This window comes from Schistocerca piceifrons, chromosome 3, assembly GCF_021461385.2.
Source record: "Schistocerca piceifrons isolate TAMUIC-IGC-003096 chromosome 3, iqSchPice1.1, whole genome shotgun sequence".
In the NCBI taxonomy this organism is placed as follows: Eukaryota; Metazoa; Arthropoda; class Insecta; order Orthoptera; family Acrididae; genus Schistocerca; species Schistocerca piceifrons.
In genome coordinates, this window is record NC_060140.1 from 859,456,100 (window position 1) to 859,481,850 (window position 25,751).

Below are 25,751 nucleotides of genomic sequence, written 5' to 3' on the forward strand. Positions count from 1 at the left end.
TCTTGTCCTCACAATCCCTATTTGAGTAATACGGAGGATGAACCATGAACCATGGACCTTGCCGTTGGTGGGGAGGCTTGCGTGCCTCAGCGATACAGATAGCCGTACCATAGGTGCAACCACAACGGAGGGGTATCTGCTGAGAGGCCAGACAAACGTGTGGTTCCTGAAGAGGGGCAGCAGCCTTTTCAGTAGTTGCAAGGGCAACAGTCTGGATGATTGACTGATCTGGCCTTGTAACAATAACCAAAACGGCCTTGCTGTGCTGGTACTGCGAACGGCTGAAAGCAAGGGGAAACTACAGCCGTAATTTTTCCCGAGGGCATGCAGCTTTACTGTATGATTACATGATGATGGCGTCCTCTTGGGTAAAATATTCCGGAGGTAAAATAGTCCCCCATTCGGATCTCCGGGCGGGGACTACTCAAGAGGATGTCGTTATCAGGAGAAACAAAACTGGCGTTCTACGGATCGGAGCGTGGAATGTCAGATCCCTTAATCGGGCAGGTAGGTTAGAAAATTTAAAAAGGGAAATGGATAGGTTGAAGTTAGATATAGTGGGAATTAGTGAAGTTAGGTGGCAGGAGGAACAAGACTTCTGGTCAGGTGACTACAGGATTATAAACACAAAATCAAATAGGGGTAATGCAGGAGTAGGTTTAATAATGAATAGGAAAATAGGAATGCGGGTAAGCTACTACAAACAGCATAGTGAACGCATTATTGTGGCCAAGATAGATACGAAGCCCACACCTACTACAGTAGTACAAGTTTATATGCCAACTAGCTCTGCAGATGACGAAGAAATTGAAGAAATGTATGATGAAATAAAAGAAATTATTCAGATTGTGAAGGGAGACGAAAATTTAATAGTCATGGGTGACTGGAATTCGAGTGTAGGAAAAGGGAGAGAAGGAAACATAGTAGGTGAATATGGATTGGGGGACAGAAATGAAAGAGGAAGCCGCCTGGTCGAATTTTGCACAGAGCACAACATAATCATAACTAACACTTGGTTTAAGAATCATGAAAGAAGGTTGTATACATGGAAGAACCCTGGAGATACTAAAAGGTATCAGATAGATTATATAATGGTAAGACAGATTTAGGAACCAGGTTTTAAATTGTAAGACATTTCCAGGGGCAGATGTGGACTCTGACCACAATCTATTGGTTATGACCTGTAGATTAAAACTGAAGAAACTGCAAAAAGGTGGGAATTTAAGGAGATGGGACCTGGATAAACTAAAAGAACCAGAGGTGGTACAGAGATTCAGGGAGAGCATAAGGGAGCAATTGACAGGAATGGGGGAAATAAATACAGTAGAAGAAGAATGGGTAGCTTTGAGGGATGAAGTTGTGAAGGCAGCAGAGGATCAAGTAGGTAAAAAGACGAGGGCTAGTAGAAATCCTTGGGTAACAGAAGAAATATTAAATTTAATTGATGAAAGGAGAAAATATAAAAATGCAGTAAGTGAAACAGGCAAAAAGGAATACAAACGTCTCAAAAATGAGATCGACAGGAAGTGCAAAATGGCTAAGCAGGGATGGCTAGAGGACAAATGTAAGGATGTAGAGGCCTATCTCACTAGGGGTAAGATAGATACCGCCTACAGGAAAAGTAAAGAGACCTTTGGAGATAAGAGAACGACTTGTATGAATATCAAGAGCTCAGATGGAAACCCAGTTCTAAGCAAAGAAGGGAAAGCAGAAAGGTGGAAGGAGTATATAGAGGGTTTATACAAGGGCGATGTACTTGAGGACAATATTATGGAAATGGAAAAGGATGTAGATGAGGATGAAATGGGAGATATGATACTGCGTGAAGAGTTTGACAGAGCACTGAAAGACCTGAGTCGAAACAAGGCCCCCGGAGTAGACAATATTCCATTGGAACTACTGACGGCCTTGGGAGAGCCAGTCCTGACAAAACTCTACCATCTGGTGAGCAAGATGTATGAAACAGGCGAAATACCCTCAGACTTCAAGAAGAATATAATAATTCCAATCCCAAAGAAAGCAGGTGTTGACAGATGTGAAAATTACCGAACTATCAGCTTAATAAGTCACAGCTGCAAAATACTAACACGAATTCTTTACAGACGAATGGAAAAACTAGTAGAAGCCAACCTCGGGGAAGATTAGTTTGGATTCCGTAGAAACACTGGAACACGTGAGGCAATACTGACCTTACGACTTATCTTAGAAGAAAGATTAAGGAAAGGCAAACCTACGTTTCTAGCATTTGTAGACTTAGAGAAAGCTTTTGACAATGTTGACTGGAATACTCTCTTTCAAATTCTAAAGGTGGCAGGGGTAAAATAAAGGGAGCGAAAGGCTATTTACAATTTGTACAGAAACCAGATGGCAGTTATAAGAGTCGAGGGACATGAAAGGGAAGCAGTGGTTGGGAAGGGAGTGAGACAGGGTTGTAGCCTCTCCCCGATGTTGTTCAATCTGTATATTGAGCAAGCAGTAAAGGAAACAAAAGAAAAATTCGGAGTAGGTATTAAAATTCATGGAGAAGAAATAAAAACTTTGAGGTTCGCCGATGACATTGTAATTCTGTCAGAGACAGCAAAGGACTTGGAAGAGCAGTTGAATGGAATGGACAGTGTCTTGAAAGGAGGATATAAGATGAACATCAACAAAAGCAAAACAAGGATAATGGAATGTAGTCTAATTAAGTCGGGTGATGCTGAGGGAATTAGATTAGGAAATGAGGCACTTAAAGTAGTAAAGGAGTTTTGCTATTTGGGGAGCAAAATAACTGATGATGGTCGAAGTAGAGAGGATATAAAATGTAGACTGGCAATGGCAAGGAAAGCGTTTCTGAAGAAGAGAAATTTGTTAACATCCAGTATTGATTTAAGTGTCAGGAAGTCATTTCTGAAAGTATTCGTATGGAGTGTAGCCATGTATGGAAGTGAAACATGGACGATAAATAGTTTGGACAAGAAGAGAATAGAAGCTTTCGAAATGTGGTGCTACAGAAGAATGCTGAAGATTAGATGGGTAGATCACATAACTAATGAGGAAGTATTGAATAGGATTGGGGAGAAGAGAAGTTTGTGGCACAACTTGACCAGAAGAAGGGATCGGTTGGTAGGACATGTTCAGAGGCATCAAGGGATCACCAATTTAGTATTGGAGGGCAGCGTGGAGGGTAAAAATCGTAGAGGGAGACCAAGAGATGAATACACTAAGCAGATTCAGAAGGATGTGGGTTGCAGTAGGTACTGGGAGATGAAAAGGCTTGCACAGGATAGAGTAGCATGGAGGGCTGCATCAAACCAGTCTCAGGACTGAAGACCACAACAACAACAACAACACGGAGGATGTTGTAGTATATTCCCAGAATCATCACTTAAAGCCTGTTCTTGAAACTTTTAAGTAAGCTCTCTTGGGATAGTTTACATTTACCTTCAAGAGATTGGCAGTTCAGTTTCTTCAGCATCTCTGCGACGGTCTCCTACATTCATGCCCCTGTTGGTCCCATTTGGTACAGGTCCCACACATTTGAGCAACATTCCAGAATGGGTAACAAGAGTGATTTGTAAGCAATTTCATTTGCAGACTAATTGCACTTTCCTAGTACTCTCCCAATAAACCAGAGTCTAACCATCTGCTTTATCCTTGATCCAAGGCTTTCAGTATGTCATGTGAGAAAAGTGTAAGTTGGATTTCGCATTATCGGTGTTTTCGGAATCCTTGCTGGTTGCATTGGAGGAGGTCATTCTCTTCAAAATACTTCTTTATGTTTTGAGATCAGTAGATGCTCTAAGATTCTACAACAAATTGATGTCTAAGATATCAGACATATATATGTGTGTGGATGGATATATGTGTGTTTGTGTGTGTGCGCGCGCGCGCGCGCGCGCCCGAGTGTATACCCGTCCTTTTTTCCCCCTAAGGTAAGTCTTTCCGCTCCCGGGATTGGAATGACTCCTTACCCTCTCCCTTAAAACCCACATCCTTTCGTCTTTCCCTCTCCTTCCCTCTTTCCTGATGAGGCAACAGTTTGTTGCGAAAGCTTGAATTTTGTGTGTATGTTTGTGTTTGTTTGTGTGTCTGTCGACCTGCCAGCACTTTCATTTGGTAAGTCACATCATCTTTGTTTTTAGATATATTTTTCCTACGTGGAATGTTTCCCTCTATTAAAATCATTAACATATATGGATAATAACAGCAGTCCTATCACACTTTCCTGGGGCACTCCTGATGATACAATTGACTCTGATGAATACAAGCCGTTGAGGACAACGTACTAGGCACCATTACTTAAAGAAGTCTTCGAGCTACTTGCATACCTGGGAACCTATTCCATATGGTCATACCTTCTCATTATGAACTTTTCTTCTGGATACATGCCTATCCAGTGCATGGTCAACTATTGTTTTAAACTAGAACCATATTTCGTCTACATGCTCCTATCCTGTGCTAAAGTTCCAAGTTCCTCACTGAGATATGACACTACTCTTTTTATCTACTTTGTCAAATGCTTTACAGAAATCTAGGAATATGGAAGCTGTCCATTGCCCTTCTTGTAATTGGGTGTGACCTGTACTTTGTTCAAATGTTCAAACTACTGGGCACAGTTCTCTGTTAAAGGGATCTACGACAGATGATGTTAAAGGGGGGCTAACTTGGCAACAAATCCAGTACAGAATCTGGCACGGATTCCATCGGCCCCAGGAATTCGTTCAATTTTAGTGATTTTAGCTGTTTCTCCACACTACCATAACACTTATTTCACTCATCTTTTCACTGATCCTAGGATTAAATTGGGTCAATTTGCCTGGATTTTCCTTCATAAAGAAAAGTTTGAAAATGAAGTTAAGCATTTCAGTTTTTGTTTTGCTACCCTCAATTTCAGTTCTCCTCTCATTCTTTAATGACTGAACTAAACCCTTTGGTGGGACTAACAGCCTTTACATATGACCAAAATTTCTTTGTGCTTTTCACACACTGCTCTCTTGACAGCGAAGTATGTTTCATTCAGCATATCTTTATCTATAGACATATGCTTTGTTTTACACCTATTAAGCAGTAATTCCTGTTCCTTTAGAAGTGTCTTTACAGTGCCTGTATACCATGAAGGGACCCTCTCATTATGAACTTTTCTTCTGGATACATGTCTATCCAGTGCATGGTCAACTACTGTTTTAAACGTGAGCCACATTTCTTGTACATGCACCTGCCCTGTGCTAAAGTTCCAAGTTTCTCACTGATACATGACACTACTCTTTTTTATCTAAATTACTGAACATATATTTTCTACTTGTTTTAGGTATCCTTTGTAGTTTGATCATGTTGCCACAACTGTGTCATGCTCACTGATACCAGTTTCAATGTAGACATCCTCAAAGAAGTCAGGTCTAATAGTTACCACTGGATCTAATTTATTTCCATTGTGAGTGGAGTTCCGAACAATTTGTTCTACTAGTTTTCAGAGAAAGCATTTAGTTTTCAGGATGTCCTGTCATGCCCGCAACTAACAAAGCCAATTGACTGATGGATGTTTAAAGTCTCCACTGATGTTTACAATAAGACTGGGGAACTTATGTACAAGTCTATCCATTTCAACCTTGGAAATTTTTGCACTGTTTTTGCTGCAGTTTAAAATCTTCCCCGATTCTTTATTTAATGTTGCTGCACAACATTGTCAAATATTTCCAGTCATGATTCATTCATATGTTCTGTGAATTAAAATTAACAGCGACTTCTTCCCACATCTTTTCTTTGTTGGCAACGACAACTTCATCGGTTTGTCGTCTTTTTTTGTGTCTTATATTGACCCAATTCAATGTCCAACAATAAATCTTTTTCGGCTAGGGAGAAGTTTGAAGAACACACCTTTTTCTGCTTACTCTTCTCCATGTTTATAACACAACACCTTCAATAATAAATATTGTCTATCAACAATGTAAAATTCATGCCTGCAGCCAAAGCGCAATGATGATGTCAACAGCTGATTTTAGCCATGTTGCCCAGTGTATTTTGTGCTAAACAAGAAAGTGGAGTCATGAACAGAGTCCAATTTCTGAACTAATGTCAAAACTGACCTCCAGTTAGCAATAATTATACAATCGCCCCTAAGTGTCACAGTTTGGGATCAGCACAGAAAATTCTAATATGCTGAATTCTATATCTTGGTTCTGTTTACAAAAATCATTATAACTTTGTTGAACACAGGAGTCAACAAAGTCTAAGATTGAAGTAACTTTTAGGGACAAATTAATTAACTGCACTTAAGTCAAGCACTGTAATGAATGCAGAAAACCACCACCAACAACATTATTGTTGATGTGACACAGAATCTTTCAACAGTAAAATTGAAAATCTCGGTTAAATATTAAAATGAAGCTAATTATTTGTTTCTTTCAATCGTTCAACTTATTTTGGCAGTTATGTGCATTAAGCAGCTAGTGTAAAATCACCCTCCAGCAAAGTTCATTAATATTTATCCTAGTTTTACTGACACATCACACTGCTCAGATAACATCCTTACATTAATATCCATACCATGTAAACCACTGTAAAGTGCATGACAGGGGGTACTTCCAATTCTACAATTTATTAGGGCTTCTTCCTATTCAATCTGCATACTGAATGTGGGAAGAATGATTGCTGAACTGCCTCTGTGTGCACTTTAATTAGTCTAAGCAAGATTTTGCAAACCCTATGGGGTAGATACGTAGGGGCTGTAGCGTATTCCTAGATTCCTCAATTAAATACCTATTCTTGAAACTCTGCCTGTCTTCAAGTATAAGCCAGTTCAGTTTTTTCCTTTTTTTTCCAGTATTTCTATTACGCTCTCCCATGAGTTAAACAAATCTTTGTACATTTGTGGTGCCCTCATAGCAAGAAAATAATAGTTTATCTAGTAACAAATGCTCTTTCTGATCTTGGTGCACAATTAGTTAGGAAAAATAACATATGTGTCTCACAGTATGGTTGCTCCACAGTGCAAATAAATTAGAATAATTAATGTCTACTCCAGGACAAATGTTTTTATGGGCAATTTATAGGAGATGACCTGGTATGAAATTTATTATGAAGCAAACAGTAACATAAAATTTAATCTATTACATGATAAAGTCATGTCATTATTTGAAAATGGCTTTCTGTCTAAGCTAATTAGCAAGGACAGTGAACAGACATGTTTAAAAAAGGGATCACTAAAGGGACTAAAGTACCTTGTGAAAAGAAAAGTGAAATGTATCTGATCAAGAATGAGTAGAGATCCTGCAGTAGATGCACATTATAAAAGCTATTCAAAATTACTACAAAAACTTGGAAAAAATCAAAGCACATGCACATAATGTCAAGACATCAGTAAGTCCCACGAAAGACTTAACATTATATGGGACTTACTGAAATGAGAGGCCGACCTACCAGCCTGATAACAGGATGACATTGAACTAATGGAAGGGCTATAAATGATATCTAACAGGTAGCAAATATATTTGATAATCATTTCTTAAATATAACAGAAATTATGGGGACAAACATTTCAAGAGAAAAATCACAGCAGTACGTTGAAAACTTAACATTATTAAAATTCAATCATATGAATAGATCACCAACTTCTCCTTCTGAAATTAAGAAAATTATATGTTCTCTCAAAAATAAAATCCCATCTGTTTTTAATGGTGTTACCAATACAGTTTTTAGGATTTGCTCCAGTCTTATTTGAAATATGTAATGCATCACTAACTCAAGGCATTTTTACTGATAAGACTGAAATATGCCATTAAACACCTATTTAAGAAAGGTGATAAGAGAGATGTCAAAAGCGACAGACCTGTTTCACTGCTGACATCATTTTCCAAAATGTTTTACCTTAGCAACAATAATAGCCTCAGTACAGTGGGTTTCAGAAGGGTTGCCCTACTGAGAGAGCCATTTAGATGTTCACTCATCAAATTTTACGAACATCAGATAAGAAAACAGAGCCAGTAGCTATATTCAGTGACCTATACGGCATCTGACTGTGAGAATCACAGTATTACGCTAGACAAATTTAAATTTTATGGGATGGATGGTACAGCCTACCAATGAATAACGTCATATCTAAACAAAACAAAAAATGCAGGGAGTTATACTTAGTAATTAAAACAATACAGCTGGGGAATTAATTCTGAATGGGGAGAAATCACATTTAGAGTTCTCCAAGGCTCAATCTTAGTTCACACGTAAGAGGAACAGTAGTCGTCATCTGTACTGATCACAAAGCATTATTGTATCCAAAGGAGTGTAAGCTGTTCCATAACAGAATTACTCGTTGGGCCTTGTTTTTACTGCAGGTCAATTATGGAATCAGCTACATTAAGGGCACAGACAATGTAGTTCCTGAAGCTTTGCTTAGGGTAACTTTAGGGAGTGACTCATCTAACAACTTTGGAGAAGGAGCTAAAGAGTGTAAAATTAAGTACTTGAGAGGTGTGAAAGAGGAGAAAGATATCTTGAAAATTTGCAAGACATCTGCAGGTATCAAAATCACGATCAAAATTGGATATTGGTTAAGAGCATGTGGGGTAAGAAAGGAGGAGAAAACTGAACAGTATTATGGGGTACACAAGGGTATTTTATTCAGGAGACATAAGACTGGCTCACATGATTGGGAACTATGATGGCTGGAACAATGTATTGATACTTTAATTACTTATACACATGAGAGTTTTGGTCATTGTGGATCAACCAGAAGTTCACAAAAGATTCAGGGGAAGATCTATTTTTATAACGTAGGAAGGACAGTTAGCTGTGACAGATATCAAAAAGTGACGGTAAGTAACCAAACAAGTAAAGGTCAAATGCAAAACATACTGCCGAATATTAACCTAGACCTCGTGTCTGTAGACCTCTATGAAGCTCTCCTTGAGTCTAAGGATGGAATTTGTTATGTTTTTGTGGTTGTATTTTCGAAGTTCATACGGCTGTATCCTCTTAAGAAAGCTACCAGTAAGTAAATCATTTGTAAGTTTGAAAATAAATTTTTTCATCAGGTGGGTATTCCTAAAACAATTTTATCTGATAATGGTTCTCAGTTTACACCACAAGCTTGAAAAGACTGTTGATCATGCTAAAATAAGGCATATTCTGACCTCTGTCTACCATCTGTCGAGAAATCCTGCAGAAAGCTGTATGAGAGAAATTGGAAGACTGTTTGGACATATTGTAGTAATACCAGTTGGATAGATTATGTCAATAATTTTGAGGATATTATGAACAGCTTACAACATTCTTCAACAGGTTTTTCACCATTTGAAATGATGTTTAATTGCACACCCGCTAGCTTTATTTCTGAGAATGTTGAGTTCCAACCATGTAAAATCCTGTCACCACAAAAGAGAGAAGCGCGTGTAAGGGAGATGATGAAAAACAGGGAGATAGGGGAAAAGCAGAAACATGATGGTAAAGGCAAACTTTCTAAGTTTGAGGTATGAGATATTGTTCCTGCACTGGTGAAATCCAAAGAGAAACCTGAAGTGTTGACATCTGACAAAGAAATTCTTCAATATTTACATACTTCCATTCAAAATTCTTGAAAATCTGCATTCTAATGCATACAGATTTGGGTATCCTAAAATTCACTGAACTGTACACTTATAGACAAGTACCGTAAGCATTTTTTTTTCTTTCCCTTTCTCCTTTGTCAAGAAGATAGTATGTAAGATGATGTAATTTCTAAAGTTCAGTCTGTCATCTACTGACTGAGTTTAAATCTATGCCACACTATATTTGCAGGTTCATACAACTATATAATTCTATTATGTGACAGATGTGAGCTTTAGATTTTGATACATATATGCCATGTGACTAAATGGGTAGATTCTTTCACAATTTTGAAATGTGACAATGCCATTAAATATCTAGTGATGGATTTCTTATTTTAGAATGCTATTAGTATTAAATATTATTATTATTATTAATATTATTATTATTATTATTACTGTGTACTTTGCAGAAAATGATTTAATTTAATCGTCAGGAACTCTTTTGGGTAAAGTCATGGGTGTTGTTGCAAATTGAGTGAAGACTCATTTTATTCATGTGCACTGTAAATATTAGGAATACTATCTTGAAATTTCATGTGTAAACCAAACACTGATGTATGTTAAACACAGTATTTTTATATCAGTACATCATGGACTATGGTCCATACCTCATTTTGTAGGCATTTGTCGGATGCTGTGTCAATGCAGTCCAACTTGTCTTGCTTGTGTACATAATTTCTTTAATCTGCTAATTGCTAAGTAAATGTTACTTTGAGATATATTTAGTATATATATGAATATTACCTTACTAGGTCTTTTTCCACTGCATTTAGCTCTATTTATTAATATACCATGTGTGTGACCACACGTGAACCCTAAATACTTATTTTTTCAATATAGATAAGCAAAACATATGCTGTGTGATGTGAGGCATACTTAGCACATAAAACAATCTTTCAGGATTTAATGTGAAAGCTAGAGAGGAAGTTACCTATGCATTGGAGTGTGTGATGAGAAATCTAGGGAGGAAACTGAAAGACATGGGTGTATCCACTCCCACTCTTCTGTATGGCTGCTCAAGCATGTCAACTAAATCCGCCTTGTGACTGAAGTTTATAAATTGCTAGCCAAGAAATCATCCAACATGCAAAATTCATGTATTTATATAAATTTCAAGGAACAATTTGTTTAGGAAAGAAGTCACTGTTAAGGAGAGTGTTATTCCACATAAATGTATGTTTTTTCAAGTCGGGGGATTAACTTCCCAATACATTTTGTAACTTTAAATCTGGTTTGACTCGGATATAATGATGTGGAAGGTTGATGTTCTATGACTGATGATTTGTTATGTTCAGCACAGAAATGCGAAAATTTAAAAAGTTCAGAAGTATGTTCTATGAACCATGTTGTAAATGATTGTCAGAATCTGATAAAATCAGGCACTGTTAGGTTAGTAGTTATACATTTCAATGAATTTTCTTATCCCAACACTCAGTATGTATTTTTTTTATCAAATGTAAATGAATCTTCTATGTTAGGTAGTAGAACAGTTAGCAAATAGTGTGGAAGACATTTACGTTTGTGACCATAAATTGTGTATAGACTGACAACAAGATGTATGAATTTCTGATTTCACACACTGATTTTGGTCCACATGCTACTTGATTATGTCATCATTCAAAGTTATAAGATTCTGATTACCTCTACTTATCCCGAGTACTGAATTATTATATCTCATTGGAACTTGAGCTCTGTGTGTGTGTGTGTGTGTGTGTGTGTGTGTGTGTGTGTGTGTGTGTGTGTACTCAAGGAGAGCATGCAACAACTAAGGCAAGATGCTTCCTATAATTACTCTTTACATATGATTGAACTTATTGATATCTAAGAACTTTATTCATTTTGTTGTGTCTAAACATTTTTGCTGATCTGTGGTTTGGATTAATGGGTCAGTCCCCACATCATAAGCATAGGAACTAATTTTTTCTCATTATATTCTCCCTTCATGAATCAACATATCCTTAAATACTCTGGTTTATGTGGCTGATTGATTCTGTGTTATATTCCTACTCATGATTGAGTATATTCTTCTGGTCTGTACCCGCTGTCGTCAGTTTTTCAAATCAGCTCACTCGCCGCACGCCTAGGCTTTTCTTTTGAAGATTTTGAAGGTGTGACTTAATAGATGTAAACTTGCAACTTGTAATTCTAGTAATTTAAATTGTCTCTGCATTTATTTCTATAGTTTAGTGTTGTAATGTTGTAGTTTTGACTTTGTAGCATTTGTCTTGGGACAGAATGTTCCACAGATGTGAAAATCTGAGTGCCATGCCCTCATGTACGTACCAATTATGACTTTTATAGTTTATATTTTTCTTACGTTTTGAGCAACTTCGTGTGAATTTTGTCCATAATTTTGGCAATTGTCCTCATATGTTAATTTTGTCATTTCACTACTCAGGTTTCACTCTTATTTGGACTGTACACAAATTGTAAGCCAGAAGAACTATTTGTTGTAATCAGAAATTTGTCTGATGCTATGTATTTCCTTCTATACCTTTTGCAGTGTTTTGTAAGCTAACCTATACTTATGTTCATAGGGAAGCGATGATCATACAACCTCAAATTCCCTCATAATTTTGGAATTTAACTTTGGCAATCTGTATGCTATCTTTTGGCATCACTTTATACACCATTTGGCAAACCTTATACTGTAAACGCATGGTTTCCATATTATGCGAGGGGGATGTTGTAACGGGACATCCTCCTCCAGCATTACTTTTCCTCAACAGTAGTTGTCAATACTAGCATTATTTTTCGAATTTTGGACAGGTCAATATCATCTCAGTTCAGTTGCTTTTCTGAAAACTTTCATATAATTTTATACACAGTACGTTATATTTTAAGCTAAAATTTTTTGAAAAAGTGTTACTTTATAAAATATTATAGTTTCAGTGTTATAATCGATATGTACTAGTTCTGAATGAACAGTTAAAATTATTTTTTTTAGAGACACTTGAAATTATGAAATATTTGCACACTTTAAATTTCTATTATTAATTATGTAATCCTTTATTGTTTACTGTGTTTATTTCTGGAGTCATTTATGAAATAATAATAGAAATTAATAGGAATTCAAAGCTAGTAGGAATTCATTTGTTAAGCAAAATTGTAAACCCTTTAGAATATTGTTTTCTCCGTAAAGTGCGAGAGTCGTAAGTTTGCTTCTGATGTGATCAGACTTTTTTTGTATAATAGGTGTGAACAATGTAATTTCGGCTTTGTTAACGTGTAAAATCTTAAGACTGTATGATATACTAAAATGTGAGAACACACACACACACACACACACACACACACACACACACACACACACACACACACACACACAGATTCAAGAATCAGACCCCTAGACAAGAAGAACTGGAGCCATATCAACGTGACAAGCTAAGTAAACATGAAAATTTATAGTAATCTTTGATCCTCTCAAAGACTTCATAAAGGCTTTGCTTATTAATTACTGAGAATGGGCATTGTTTAATATGGACAATAGCTGGAAGGAGGGGGGGAGATTACAACATAACTACAATTCCAAAAGGAAAAATGACATTCAGTACTCCACATTAAGACTGTCTAGCACAAAAAGGGTTGCACAATGGTGTAACAAAAATTTTTGATCACTTACGCAGTGATATAAAATCTTTGATAGACAGCAAGACAAAGTTGTAAAAAACTGAACCTTGACAACTCCTTGAATTCCATAAAACAATTTCTGTTTCTGTAACATATAAAAAGTGGTAGGCATGAATCACTATCTCACAACTGATTAAAAAAAAAAAAAACACCGCCACCTTATAAATATTCAGCGTGTAGCCATATTTGCAAATTAATTTGGGATTTGAATATAAAGTGACTTGTTTCACATCATTATGATTTATTGTGGAAAATAATCCATGGAACATGAAACAAACTTCTTTCTCTCATTTGTACCTATTCTGCTACACAAACATTTTAATATCCTCCGTTCTGCTACACAAACATTTTAATATCCTATGACTGATCTGCAAACAAAAAAACACAGTTGCAAAGACAGGATGTATACACAGATAAGGGGGTTGGTAGGGATGGGGAAGTATTTTTCCTGGATTTCCCATTTCAACTTACTTTCCGCCCAGTGAAAACACGTTTTTTTCCAGGTGAAAATACTCTGTACCCCTGGTGAAAGTATGTTTTTCCATGTTAAGTGACAATATACTTTCCCCTTGGAGCAGTAAAAATTATTAATCCTTTGAACAATAAAGGTTTTATACACGAGTGTAGAAGTTCCCAGCACTTTAGAAAATGAAACCTAGCACAAAACAATGCATTTTGGAAAGATCTTTGATGTGTGGCAATGAGTACACTGCATATTTTTGTATTACGTAAGTATAAATACAAATGCCACTAAACACATCACAGTAGCTTCTGAAGCACTGAAATCGAGATTGTGATGCACTTTTATCAGCCAACCATACGTCATGTTGTGTGATCTCTCGAGCCAATGGCAGCAGTACACGTAATTTACATAGCCAATATCAACATCACTATTAACTACCACGAACACACAAACAGGGAAAGTTAATGGTTTAAATTAATATACATACAGTACAACTACAAGAAAAGCTAAGCTTCCATACATAACGTTGGCCTTCCCAAGCCCCCTTCCCCCCCCCCCCCCCCACCCCCCCACTCTCCGAGGTTGTGGTTAGGCAGGATTCTAGGCGCAGACCTTAAACTGCAGCAGCTGAATATTTCTACAAGCATGCTTATATATTTCACTGCTGTGCACCAGACACTTTGTAGGTACCTGGTTGAATAAGTGTTCTGACAAATACTCAAGACATTTTCATAGAAAAGCCAATTACGTTTGAAATTGCTGAAGATTCACCTCACACTTTTATTGAAGGGTAATTATACCTTTCACCCATTACTGCATAATTTGTAATCTATAAAAGAACTAAAATAAATACAAAAACTGACCTTTGTCATTTTTAACGAGTGTTATCCTTTAAGATATATCAGACACAATTGTGCCAGTAAAATTTTAAATAATGGCATAAATTGCTGGTCTTCTGGGCCTGAAATTTTTCTACGTGGCCAGTTCTCAAAGAGTTAAGTTCTGAACGAGAGTCAAGCGCTCTGTGAAGAAGAAATTCACTGCACGTTCTAACATGTAATAAAACTCACCTTGTGTAAAAGGAAATTTACTTTGAAAGCAATGCTTCTCAAATCACCACATGCAATAATTCACATAACCTATTTGACATGAAAATAGTTGTAATGCCCCATTCAGAGAGAGCAGTTTGTTGTTATAGAGTATTGCACAGTCCTTCTCCTAAAGCTTTAGACACATTTTTGTGCAGGCAGACGCTTGTGTGTACACAGTGTTTGTTGTTGTAAATCGCACATTTTCTTTGCAACTGAAGTTTTATTTTGGTGTTATTCTCTCATTTATGTTTTACTGCTGCAGTATTATTCGGCAACAGTGGGCTAAAGTAAAATTCATTGTTAGAGTATCAGTTGTTACCAGTCAAATTTACAGAAATTTAACTGAAAACTAAAACAATGAAAATTTCCCCCATTTTTTCTGGACATCCCAGGGCATACAAAACGAGGACACACAACATTATACATAATTTTGGAAGGTGGTTTTTGTGTGTGTGTGGGTGGGTGGCAGGGGAACATTGTCATTTAAATGGCAAGAGGTATTTGTACGAGACATAGTAGTCAACATGTAATTACCGAAATTGGAGGCAGTGGCATGGTATTATCTCCAAGTTTCACTGCTCACACAAATTCATAAAGAAAAATTTTGGAGACTATCATTCAAAAACGGACAGAAACAGTTTTAAAAAAGTACATACAGACTCAGCTTATTGCAAGATGCATCTTAGAAGAACTGTAATATGCTTTTCTGAAGGTGATTGTTTAACAAAGTTAAAAGAAGCAATTCAATATTTTGTTTTCGAAATAGGTCTTTATGAAGTTTGCAACAAAAATCTTCACAAAAAATTTCTAGTTTTTCACATTACCATTACTTTACATATCAACTGTAAACGAACTACTAGGGCGCTTTCTAAACTGCCACTGCTTTAACACTAAAAAAAATTGCAAATATTAACAACAGTAATATTGCAGAATGAGATTTTCACTCTGCAGCGGAGTGTGCGCTGATATGAAACTTCCTGGCAGATTAAAACTGTGTGCCCGACCGAGACTCGAACTCGGGACCTTTGCCTTATGCGGGCAAGTGCTCTACCATCTGAGCTACCTTTGGAAGGTAGGAGACGAGATACTGGCAGAAGTGAAGCTGTGAGACCGGGCGTGAGTCGTGCTTCGGTAGCTCAGATGGTAGAGCACTTGCCCGCGTAAGGCAAAGGTCCCGAGTTCGAGTCTCGGTCGGGCACACATTTTTAATCTGCCAGGAAGTTTCAGTAATATTGCATCTCACTGGTATCATAAGGTATTTGGTTGTAAAAATTTAAAAAGTGACCCTTGTGCTGTGTAATTCATTTCAAACAATATTTCCAAATGGCTGTGCACTTTACACGCAACTGAAAAACAAAGTGTTGTACGCAAACCAAGGTAGCCCAATATCCGAAACCTAAAAATTTCTAAAGACATCCACAATAGAATTTCAAAACCTTGTGTTTGTACACAATACACAAAAATATAGAAAAAACAAACTCAGAAAACATCAAGGCATTATCAGTGTTTAGTAGTATATGCCAAATCCACGTAACCTCCTCCTATTTAGTTACAAGTATTTGTTTTGAGTTATGTTAATTAGTTCAGTTGGGAAGAGTCTCCTGTACTGACAACATGTGGGAATTCTGAATAAGATCTTCTTGCTTTTCAAGCTGCACTAAACCAGCTAGGACAAAAACCAAAACACTGGTTGGCACTAACAAAAGGTCACAACTGTACGGACTACTGACAGAGAGGAGTACAACAGAGGGTGAATAGGTAGCTTTCAGAGATGAAATAGTGAAGGCATAAAAAAAGGCAAGGGCCAGTAGAAATCCTTGGATAACACACAAACTGACAAGAGTAAAAATATGCAGCTAATGATACAGGGGAAAAGGAGTACAGGTGTCTAAAAACTGAGACCGAAAAAGTGCAAAATTGCACTCACAAACAGCTAGAGGAGAAAAGTAAGGCTGTACAAGCATGGCAAAAATAAAAACTGCCTACTAGAATATTAAAGAATCCTCTGGAAAAAGAACAGCTGTTTGATCAAGAGTTCAGATGGCCAATCAGCACCAAGCAAAAAAGGGAACACTAAAATGTGAAAGGAATACACGGAAGGGCAACACAAAAGAAATGAAATTAAAGAGAATATTACGCAGTATTACAGAAAAGGGCAAAGAAGTTATGATCCTGTAAAAAGACTGACAGAGCATTAAAAAATGGCCCCTGAAGTAGACAAAATTTCCTCATAATTACTGATATCTTTAGGAGAACCGACCACGACAAAACCATCTCACCTGTTAGGGAAAACATACAAAACAGGCACAATACCCCCGGAATTAAAAAGAGTGCAATAGGTACTGACAGGTACTGCTGAACTATTTATTTCATAAGATATGGCTGCCAAATACAAATATTTACAGAAGAATAACAAAGTTGGCAAAAAGGAACCCTGGGGAAGATCTGTTTGGATTCCAAAGAAATATGGCAACTTGCAAGGCAATACCAACATTATGACTTATGTCAGAAGATTGAAGAAAGAGAAATCTATAATTTGGCATTTGCAGATTACGAGAAAGCTTGACAATGTTGAACGGAATGCACTCTTTGAAATTCAGAAGGTAGCAAGGGGTAAATTACAGGGAGCAAAACATCATTCAGAACTTTTACACAAAAAGCAGCCAAAAAGAGAGTGACAGTGTTGTAGCCTAGCCCCATGTTATTAAACCTGTTTCTCTGAGAAGGCAGTATAGAAAAATCCACGATGGAAACAGTGACAATTTTTTCATATTTTCAGACATTTGGAAAGGTAATTTAAGTTCAAGAAGAAAAATCATAACTTCAAGGGGAGCAGGTGATAATGAAAGCTGCCAGAGATGGCAAAGGACTCTGAATACAAGCTGAATAGAATAGACAGTGTCTTGAAAATACATTATAAGATGAAAGTAAACAAAAGTAAAACAAGAATAATGAAAGACTGTTAAATGAATTAGTGATGCTGAGGAAATAGATATGAAAATGAGACACCAGCAGTTAGTAAATGAGTTACGTAACTGAAGATAGCTGAAGCTGAGAGACAGGCAAAAGAAAGGAAAGCATTACTCAAAAAGAGAAATTACTAACACTGAATATAAATGCTTTAAGGAAGCCTTTCTGAAGGTATCTGTCTTGAGTGTGCCTAATACAGAACTGAAAACGGGTTGATAAACAATTCACACAAGAATAGAATGGAAGCTTTTAATTTGTAGTACAGAAGAAAGTTGATGACCAGATCATTTACACAACTAACGAGGAGGCACATAATTACACTGGAGAAATAAAGAATTTACAGCACAACCTGCTTAAAAGAAGAAATAATCAGTTGATGGGTACATACCACAGCATCAAGGAATTGTCAATATGGCAATAGAGGGAAGTGCATGGGGGTAAAATTTCTAGATAGAGAAACCAGGGCTTGATTACTGTAGGCATATTCAGAGACATGAGGGTTACAGTAATTGTTCAGAAGTGAAGAGACCTGCACAGGGTAGACGGTGTGGAGAGTTGCATCAAACCAGTCTTCAGACAGAAGGCTGTAACAGCAAAAAATCTGATGAAGCGTTACTTCGGCTTTTGCCTTTATACGCTGAATCATACTCTGAACATACAACTGTTTAAAACCAGTAGAAATGTAACAATAGTAACAAATAGAAAATTTATTTCAGAAAACTATAAAAATTATGAGACAAAATTGTGGGCCAGCATCTACTTTTGGGTGTGAAATTTTTAGCCCTACCATTTTTGAGTTGTCAGTCATATGAATGGTTTGATGTGGCCCGCCACGAATTCCCCTCCTGTGCTGACCTCTTCATCTCAGAGTAGCACTTGCAACCTATGTCCTCGATTACTTGCTGGTTATATTCAAATCTCTGTCTTCCTCTACAGTTTTTACCCTCTGCAGCTCCCTCTTGTACCATGGAAGTTACTCTCTGATTTCTTAACAGAAGTCCTACCATTTTGTCCCTTCTTGTCGTGTTTTCCACAGATTTCTTTCCTGACATTCTCCAGAGAACCTCCTCATTCCTTTCCTTACCAGTCCACCTAATTTTCCACATTTGTCTGTAGCACCACATCTCAAGTGCTTCAATTCTCTTCTGTTCCGGTTTACCTACAGTCCATGTTTCATTACCATACAATGCTGTACTCCATATGTATAGTCTCAGAAATTCCTTTCTTAAATTAAGGATTATACCAGTACACTTGACTAGGCCAGGAATGACCTTTTTTGCCAGTGAAAGTCTGTTTTTTATGTCGTCCTTGCTGTTTCAGTCATGTGTTATTTTCCTGCTTAGGTGGCACATTTCCATAATGTCATGTACTCCATGATCACCAACCCTGATATTAAGTTTCATGCTGTTCTCATTTCTGTGACTTTTCATTACTTTCCTCTTTCTTCGATTTACTCTCAATCCATATTCAGTGCTCATAGTCTGTGCATTCCATTCAGCACATCCTGTAAATTTTCTTCACTTTCACTGAGGATAGCAATATCATCAGCAAATATTATTACTGGTATCCTTCTACCTTAAATTTTAATTCCACTCTTGAAGATTTCTTTTTATTTCTGTCATTGCTTCTTTGTTGTACAGATTGAACAGTATAGGTGAAACACTACATGCCTTTCTTACACCAATTTTAATCCAAACATGCCCTTCTTGGTTCAAATGGCTCTGAGCACTACGGGACTTGACATCTGAGGTCATCAGTCCCCTAGAACTTAGAACTACTTAAACCTAACTAACCTACGGACATCACACACATTCATGCCCGAGGCAGGATTCGAACCTGCGACCCTAGCAGTCACGCGCTTCCTGACTAAAACACCTAGAATCGCTCAGCCACCACAGCCAGCACCGTTCTTCGTCTTCCATTTATTGTGCCCTCTTGGTCCTTGTACACACTGTATATGACCTGTCTTTCCCTACAGCTTATCCCTATTCTTCTCAGAATTTTGAACATCTTGCACCACTCGACATTGCTGAACACTTTTTCCAGGTCAATAGATCCAATGAATGTGTCCTCATTTTTCTTTAGTTCTGCTTCCATTATCAACCATAACATCAGAATTGCCTCTCTGGTGCCTTTACCTTTCCACTACCATACACACAATAAAAGTATAAAGAACTACCTTAGCTGTCAGAACTATTAGTTCTGGAGAGGGACATGGTGGGGGCTGGCTGAAAAAAGAAGGGCAGGTCTTGTGTAAGCATCAACATGACTAAAATGCCATCTTCTGAATGAAGTACTGATCAACGATCTGTTTCATAATTTTATAGCTTTCTTAAATGTACCAGTGATGTCATGTGTGTTGCATCAGAAATATAAAGTTCAACTACTTAGCTGGAAGCAAAAGGTTTATCCAAAAAGTAAAGGCATTTATGACGATCAAAATTTTCATTTAATGAGGTGTATATGTCAATCACCAGCTTTACTAGAACATTATCATTACAAATTGAATCTTTAACTTCTTACTGTCTGCAAAATTGTTTCCAGTCAGATACTCTTTCAACAATGAGAACACCTGAGATTCATTTGATGTGGATTGGGCTGTAGGATGGATGTACAAAAATTCTAATTGGACTGTAACAGGTCCTGTGAGTAGTAGACTGAATGTGGAAGGTGTTTGACATGAAGTAAAGCAATTTCCCCTGGAATTTGTTAATAGCCTGATACAGTTTGTTCATATCTCTGGATAGATATCTCCAAGTTTCTTATCCAGTTCTAAAGAAAAAAATTACATGGTTCTACACCGTGAAGTTATACGGTTTCTTTATTTAATTGATTTTTTCTTTGACAGCAGATGTGTGCTAATCCACCAACTGTCAGTCATTCTCAAGTGTGTAGGCATCTATTCAAAGTTCCGTACTTTCATAACAAAATCTACAAATTTGTTTCCTTATACTATGTAGTGTGTGAGAAATGTTTGTGCCACAACCACTCAATTTGTCTATGAAGTTCATTGACGTATTTTCAACACCTAACATGACCGAAGTTTCTGCTAACCCGAGGTCTCTCTGCTGTTTCCAGAAATATAGTTCCTGCTGTTTCTGGACATTGTTCTCTGAATGTTAAAACTTGACAACTAACCTGGTACTAACATGTTTAATTTGTTCAGTAAATTACATTGGGTATTATATACGTCACTTATGAGTTCCTGACATATGCCAATATTGCTGCTCAATAAAGTATGTAACTCACAAAAGGTGCAATACAGATACCGTGCATCCGTAACAAAGTGTGCAAATGTACATGAACTGTACCATTCGTCACCAGACACTTGTACAAAAAACTTATTAAACAGTTAACTTAATTCAACCTTTTTAGTACACCATATGATGTGATGATTTTGTAGTAGTTTTCACTGTTTGTGTTCTTAGGACTACACACCACGTGATCTGCATTAATGAAATCATCCTGAACTTTCGAGTAAAATGTCAATAATGCAGTTATTACATTTAATCCGTTTGTGAAGTGGTCAACACACTGCAGCAGTATTTGTAATACTTAAATTTGTTATTTTTGTTTCCAGGTACAATATGACACAATGGATAGGCATGATATGTCACAATGGATTGCAAACACAAAAGGGGTTTGAAGCTACTTTATACAGTGCTAGAAGTTTCAACTTATCACTTCCTAGCTACATGTACTACATGGTAAGTGGTTCTCTTAATTCTTCCTCTCTTAGTTGAAAACTTCCAGATCCATAAATTAGCCTTGTTCTCAGATGCATTTTGTAAATTATCACAGTTTTGTTTTCCATATATTTACTATTCAATAAAACAGATTCACTGGCACATTTGAAAGGTAAGTCGCACTACAATATATGCTTCAGCAGTTGTTAAAAAGAAAAGAAAAACTTCTTTAATTACACAGACAGGATTGCAGCAATGCAAATACAGCATCTACTCTAAGAATATGACATGTACTCCGCTTGTACATCACTCTAATGAGACTATGAAAAACTACAAAACACTAGGTAATTCAAACAACCCTGTAAGTTATATGATGACCACCAACTAGCTAAATTTTTACCACACCATATGTATAAATTTCTCTGGAATAACAACTTTGTAAAATTAAAGGAATTACAAGGCTAAAAGGCAGGAAAGACATTCCATGCCATTTACAGAACTCGATGGTGATTTTATCAAGTTTGTAAATGGAAAATACAAGATACTCTTACCTTAAGGAGTTCTCTAAAATATGGGCTGCATGCTGAGAGGACAACACGGTGTGCTTTTAGACTCTTTCCATCACATGCTAGTGTCACATCGACAAAATCCTCGTCATCACGAAGGTTTTCAAAAGCCGATGTAATGCTACTCTGATAATTGTTCCAACGCAGGCAAAAGTGCTGTGTTTCTGCCATCATTACGTATATTCACCTGCCTGCAAATAATAAAAATGACAAAAACATTACTTACTGGGTTTTCGCATTTTCAAAGCAATCAATTCAATAAAACAAAAAATTTCAATTTCATTCAGTACATTATTCTGCTATATGTAGAAACAAATATGCTGGACATAAGTAACCAGATGTGTCAGGTGAAAAATATTTCTTTTATAGCTGATCTGCAAGTATAACAACAGCAACCACGTTAGAATTTATATGAAGTACCTACATGAACGAACCGAATAATTTTAAATGTCAAGATATATAATTACCAAATGCCGGTCAGTAATAGGCCAGTAATAATCACACGGCATGCATATCAAGAGTCTTCTGCTGTTTCGCATTATGATTTTTGTTTATGGAATATTACGCATATAGTATCCTTACATCCCTCCTGTTTCATCACATGAAAGTGATATTTTCTGTCCTTGAACTACAGAAACAAAAATGGTGGAATATGGCGTCCATAAAAAAAGTGCAATTAATCCAGCATCTCATTACACAATCACAATTCATTTCCTCACAGTGACAATATTTACAATATGGGGAATGACAACACAGAGCTCCTTCCACAACTTCCTGTGTTTACAACTCTCACTTACAAATAGAACCACTTTCACTTTCACTCGCGCTACTATTTTTCTAGTAATTGACATTGACATTGCCTTACGTCAGATACGTCCAACAAAAATACATCTACATGCGTAAAAACAACGAACTTAACACCGATATTGCTTCTACCACTACAAAATACTTACCTGGAACGGAAGCTGCTTCTAACCCTGCCTCTACATTCTTTCTTCTACCGGCCTCATCGGCCAAGCGTAAACGCGTATCCAGCGGCGTCCCAAAAATTGGGATTGCGGGTGGCTCTATGACTACCGCCAAATACGAATGTACAACATTTTTACGCTCGGTGTTTCCTCTTAATTTGCAGCGATATAATGAATTGAAGTGCACATTAAATGTGTGCAAATAGTGAAATAATTGTCATTTTGTTGAACTACCACTGCCAAAAACGGTAATTCTTAAAAATTCTCCATCGGCTAATTCTTTAACGTCGCGCGAGACATCTGTCGCAATAACTCGGTACTAAAAATAGTGCGTGACCCGCAGGGCGCAAATGAAAATGCGGAAGGATACGGAAACAAAAATTACATGAATAATGATCAAAGATTTAATAAACCGGACAAAAGAAATAATTTAATTTATAAATATTCGTTTTTGCTGTATAACTGGTGTTACTGAAAACAAGCACTTCAACGGCAAATACGAAATGAAAACGAGAATTATAAAAATGAACCTATATCCATGCGCTAATGAGCTATTCCACCCCCGCCCTTAATAAATATGTTCCAGAAAAAATCATTACTGAGTGTAATGGTAACCAAACATACCATGCAGGTGTATTACACGTGAATTTTAAGTGTACGCACATCAATATACTTTTACTGCTTTAATGGATTTCCATCTGCTCACCGGCAAAGATAAAAATAATAATTCTAATAATCAATCGTCCATACTGTGGGTAGAAAAAGAGAATATTACACTGGCGAATACTTTTCGCCACGTCGTCAGGTATTAGCGGTAACAGTTACTGCTCCCACTCACTTGATAATAATCAACACAGTAACACAACAATGCGCAACAATGTAAAACTTTTTTAATTTCATGATCAAGGTGTTGCAGTGACTGTACGGGTCGGTACTATTCAGCTTGCAACGTATAATGTAGTACAACGTCCAAATGTATTTGACACGATTAAACAAAAAGATGTTCGAGATTCAATGTATACAGCAGTGCTGCCCGAAAACAATGTTGTCTTTTTCAGCCAAAGATACACAGCAGTCTGTTCTTTCCATTCTATGACTGATGCCAAATAATTCCCCAGAACTTGAAATAATTCTTGAAAACAGTAACTTGTAACGCTCACCTTACTCAACAATGCTTTGTTCATACGTCTGTACTTACCAGTCAAAATTGTCTTCGACTGCGATGGCTTTGGGATGCACTGCAGTATTACTTACGAAGACGTTTAATTAAGCACATGGAAGAGTTACGTACTACACACCGCAGTGGGTAAATAATACCCAGAAATGTCTTTGGAGGCGAAGTTGTGTCTCTACTAGGTCACAAAACAGCAAATACATTTATTTGAAATTCTCAGGTGTGTTTCGCAAATTGAGAGGAATATTCATCCACTTCACTGTCGCCAAGCCACTCTTCCGCGAAGTCTTGCAGTCTAGACGTAGAGACATGACTAAATATTCTAGCGAATTATTTCCTCTACCAATAGATCGCTCTTTCAGATACTTATACCGAAGGTCTAGCGAGTATCTCCATAAACTGCGCTCTTGTTCAGTACTTCGTTTATAGTGTTATTTTAAAACAGATCTTTCCTGTAAGGCGCATTTTCAGAATATCACTTCCTGTTTTACCATTACGAAAGTCACAACTAATAAAATAGCAGTTCTGAAGTTATTCACCACTCACGCTGTCCGTCTTTGTTCCGAATACGTATAGGTACAACAGATTTTAAGCTTTGTAGCCTGCAGCAATTTTGTGGAAGATTAGAGATAGAAGGCGATTTTTTTCACTATGGGCTCACACTGATGTTTAGTTATTTGCAGATTCGTGAATCATATTCGTCTCTTGCAGCTTCCTTCTTTTCCGTTGTAGTTGACGCTTCGCTTAACATCTGCCGAGATCGTCACTCGCTGGCACTTGTTTACGTAACAGATAAGAAGTCGGGGCACTAACGAATATTTATCGCGCACGGAATCCAAGAAAGCTCAGACAGACACAAGTTCACGACGAGAAAATAACTGAAGGCACAAGGAGATGTGATGAGTCGCAACGCAGGCTCCGTGATCTTCAACGTCGACAGCTACGATGCGAACTTGGCAGACCCGGACAAAGCATGTTTCATTGCGAACTTCGCCTACCAGGCAGCAGCGGTTGCCGAAAGTCTCATGTAGCCCGCCTCCCCACTCCCGAACGCTCTCACATGCACATTCCCAGTCTGCTTGCTTGCCTTTGCCCCCTCTCCTAGCGTGTGGTTCGGCGCCATACTTTTTTCTCCCTTTGCCCCTCTTTCCCCTTCCCAAAATCCGATGCCAAACATAGCGCCAGAGTGCAAGACATTGCACTAACGTTCTAACCGTTAGCTGCTTTACTCGGAGAGTAGAAGCGTCGCACAATAGCTGATGCGACCGTGCCGGGAAAGCAAATACTATGTATATAATGTTTATAACAATGTTTCGTTATGAGATAACGAACAGACCACTGGCCATTACGGTGGTTACAATGTAATTTGCAGTACAGGTCAAAAGTAAAAACAACTAAATAAAATTGTCTTGCAATTTTAAGCTTTATTGTACGGACGTTTCTGTTAAACACAGATGCGCACATAATCTGCGCCTCAGTTGTAACAACCAGCCTGTGAAGCAAACCTGGCGAATATAATAGTAGCTGCTATAAGGACGCATTTTTCTGAAAGAAGTTTAAAATGTTTTTTGGTATCACTAACGGCGAGTCAATAAAACAGATCCATCGAAAGCAGCAACGAAGTTTACGGGTCTTCCATTTCA

At 37.3% G+C, this 25,751-nt stretch overlaps 1 protein-coding gene across 11 annotated transcripts in view; it reads right to left on the minus strand.

Annotated features, from left to right (window-relative positions):
- The window catches only part of LOC124787647 (broad-complex core protein), a 223,696-nt gene extending 198,528 nt beyond the window's left edge, over positions 1-25,168 (minus strand). For 2 of the 11 annotated variants that reach the window (XM_047254443.1, XM_047254439.1), the window contains exons 1-2: positions 22,434-22,742; positions 21,952-22,157 (exon numbers count right to left, since the gene is read on the minus strand). In XM_047254443.1, coding sequence (XP_047110399.1) covers positions 21,952-22,140 — 189 coding nt within the window. In that variant the 5' untranslated portion in view covers positions 22,141-22,157; positions 22,434-22,742. Of the gene's footprint in view, positions 1-21,951; positions 22,158-22,433; positions 22,746-22,919; positions 23,170-24,132 lie in introns of those variants that run through there. The other 9 variants (XM_047254440.1, XM_047254441.1, XM_047254444.1 and 6 more) reach the window with 8 other exon arrangements.
- Between the last annotated feature and the right edge of the window lie 583 nt (positions 25,169-25,751).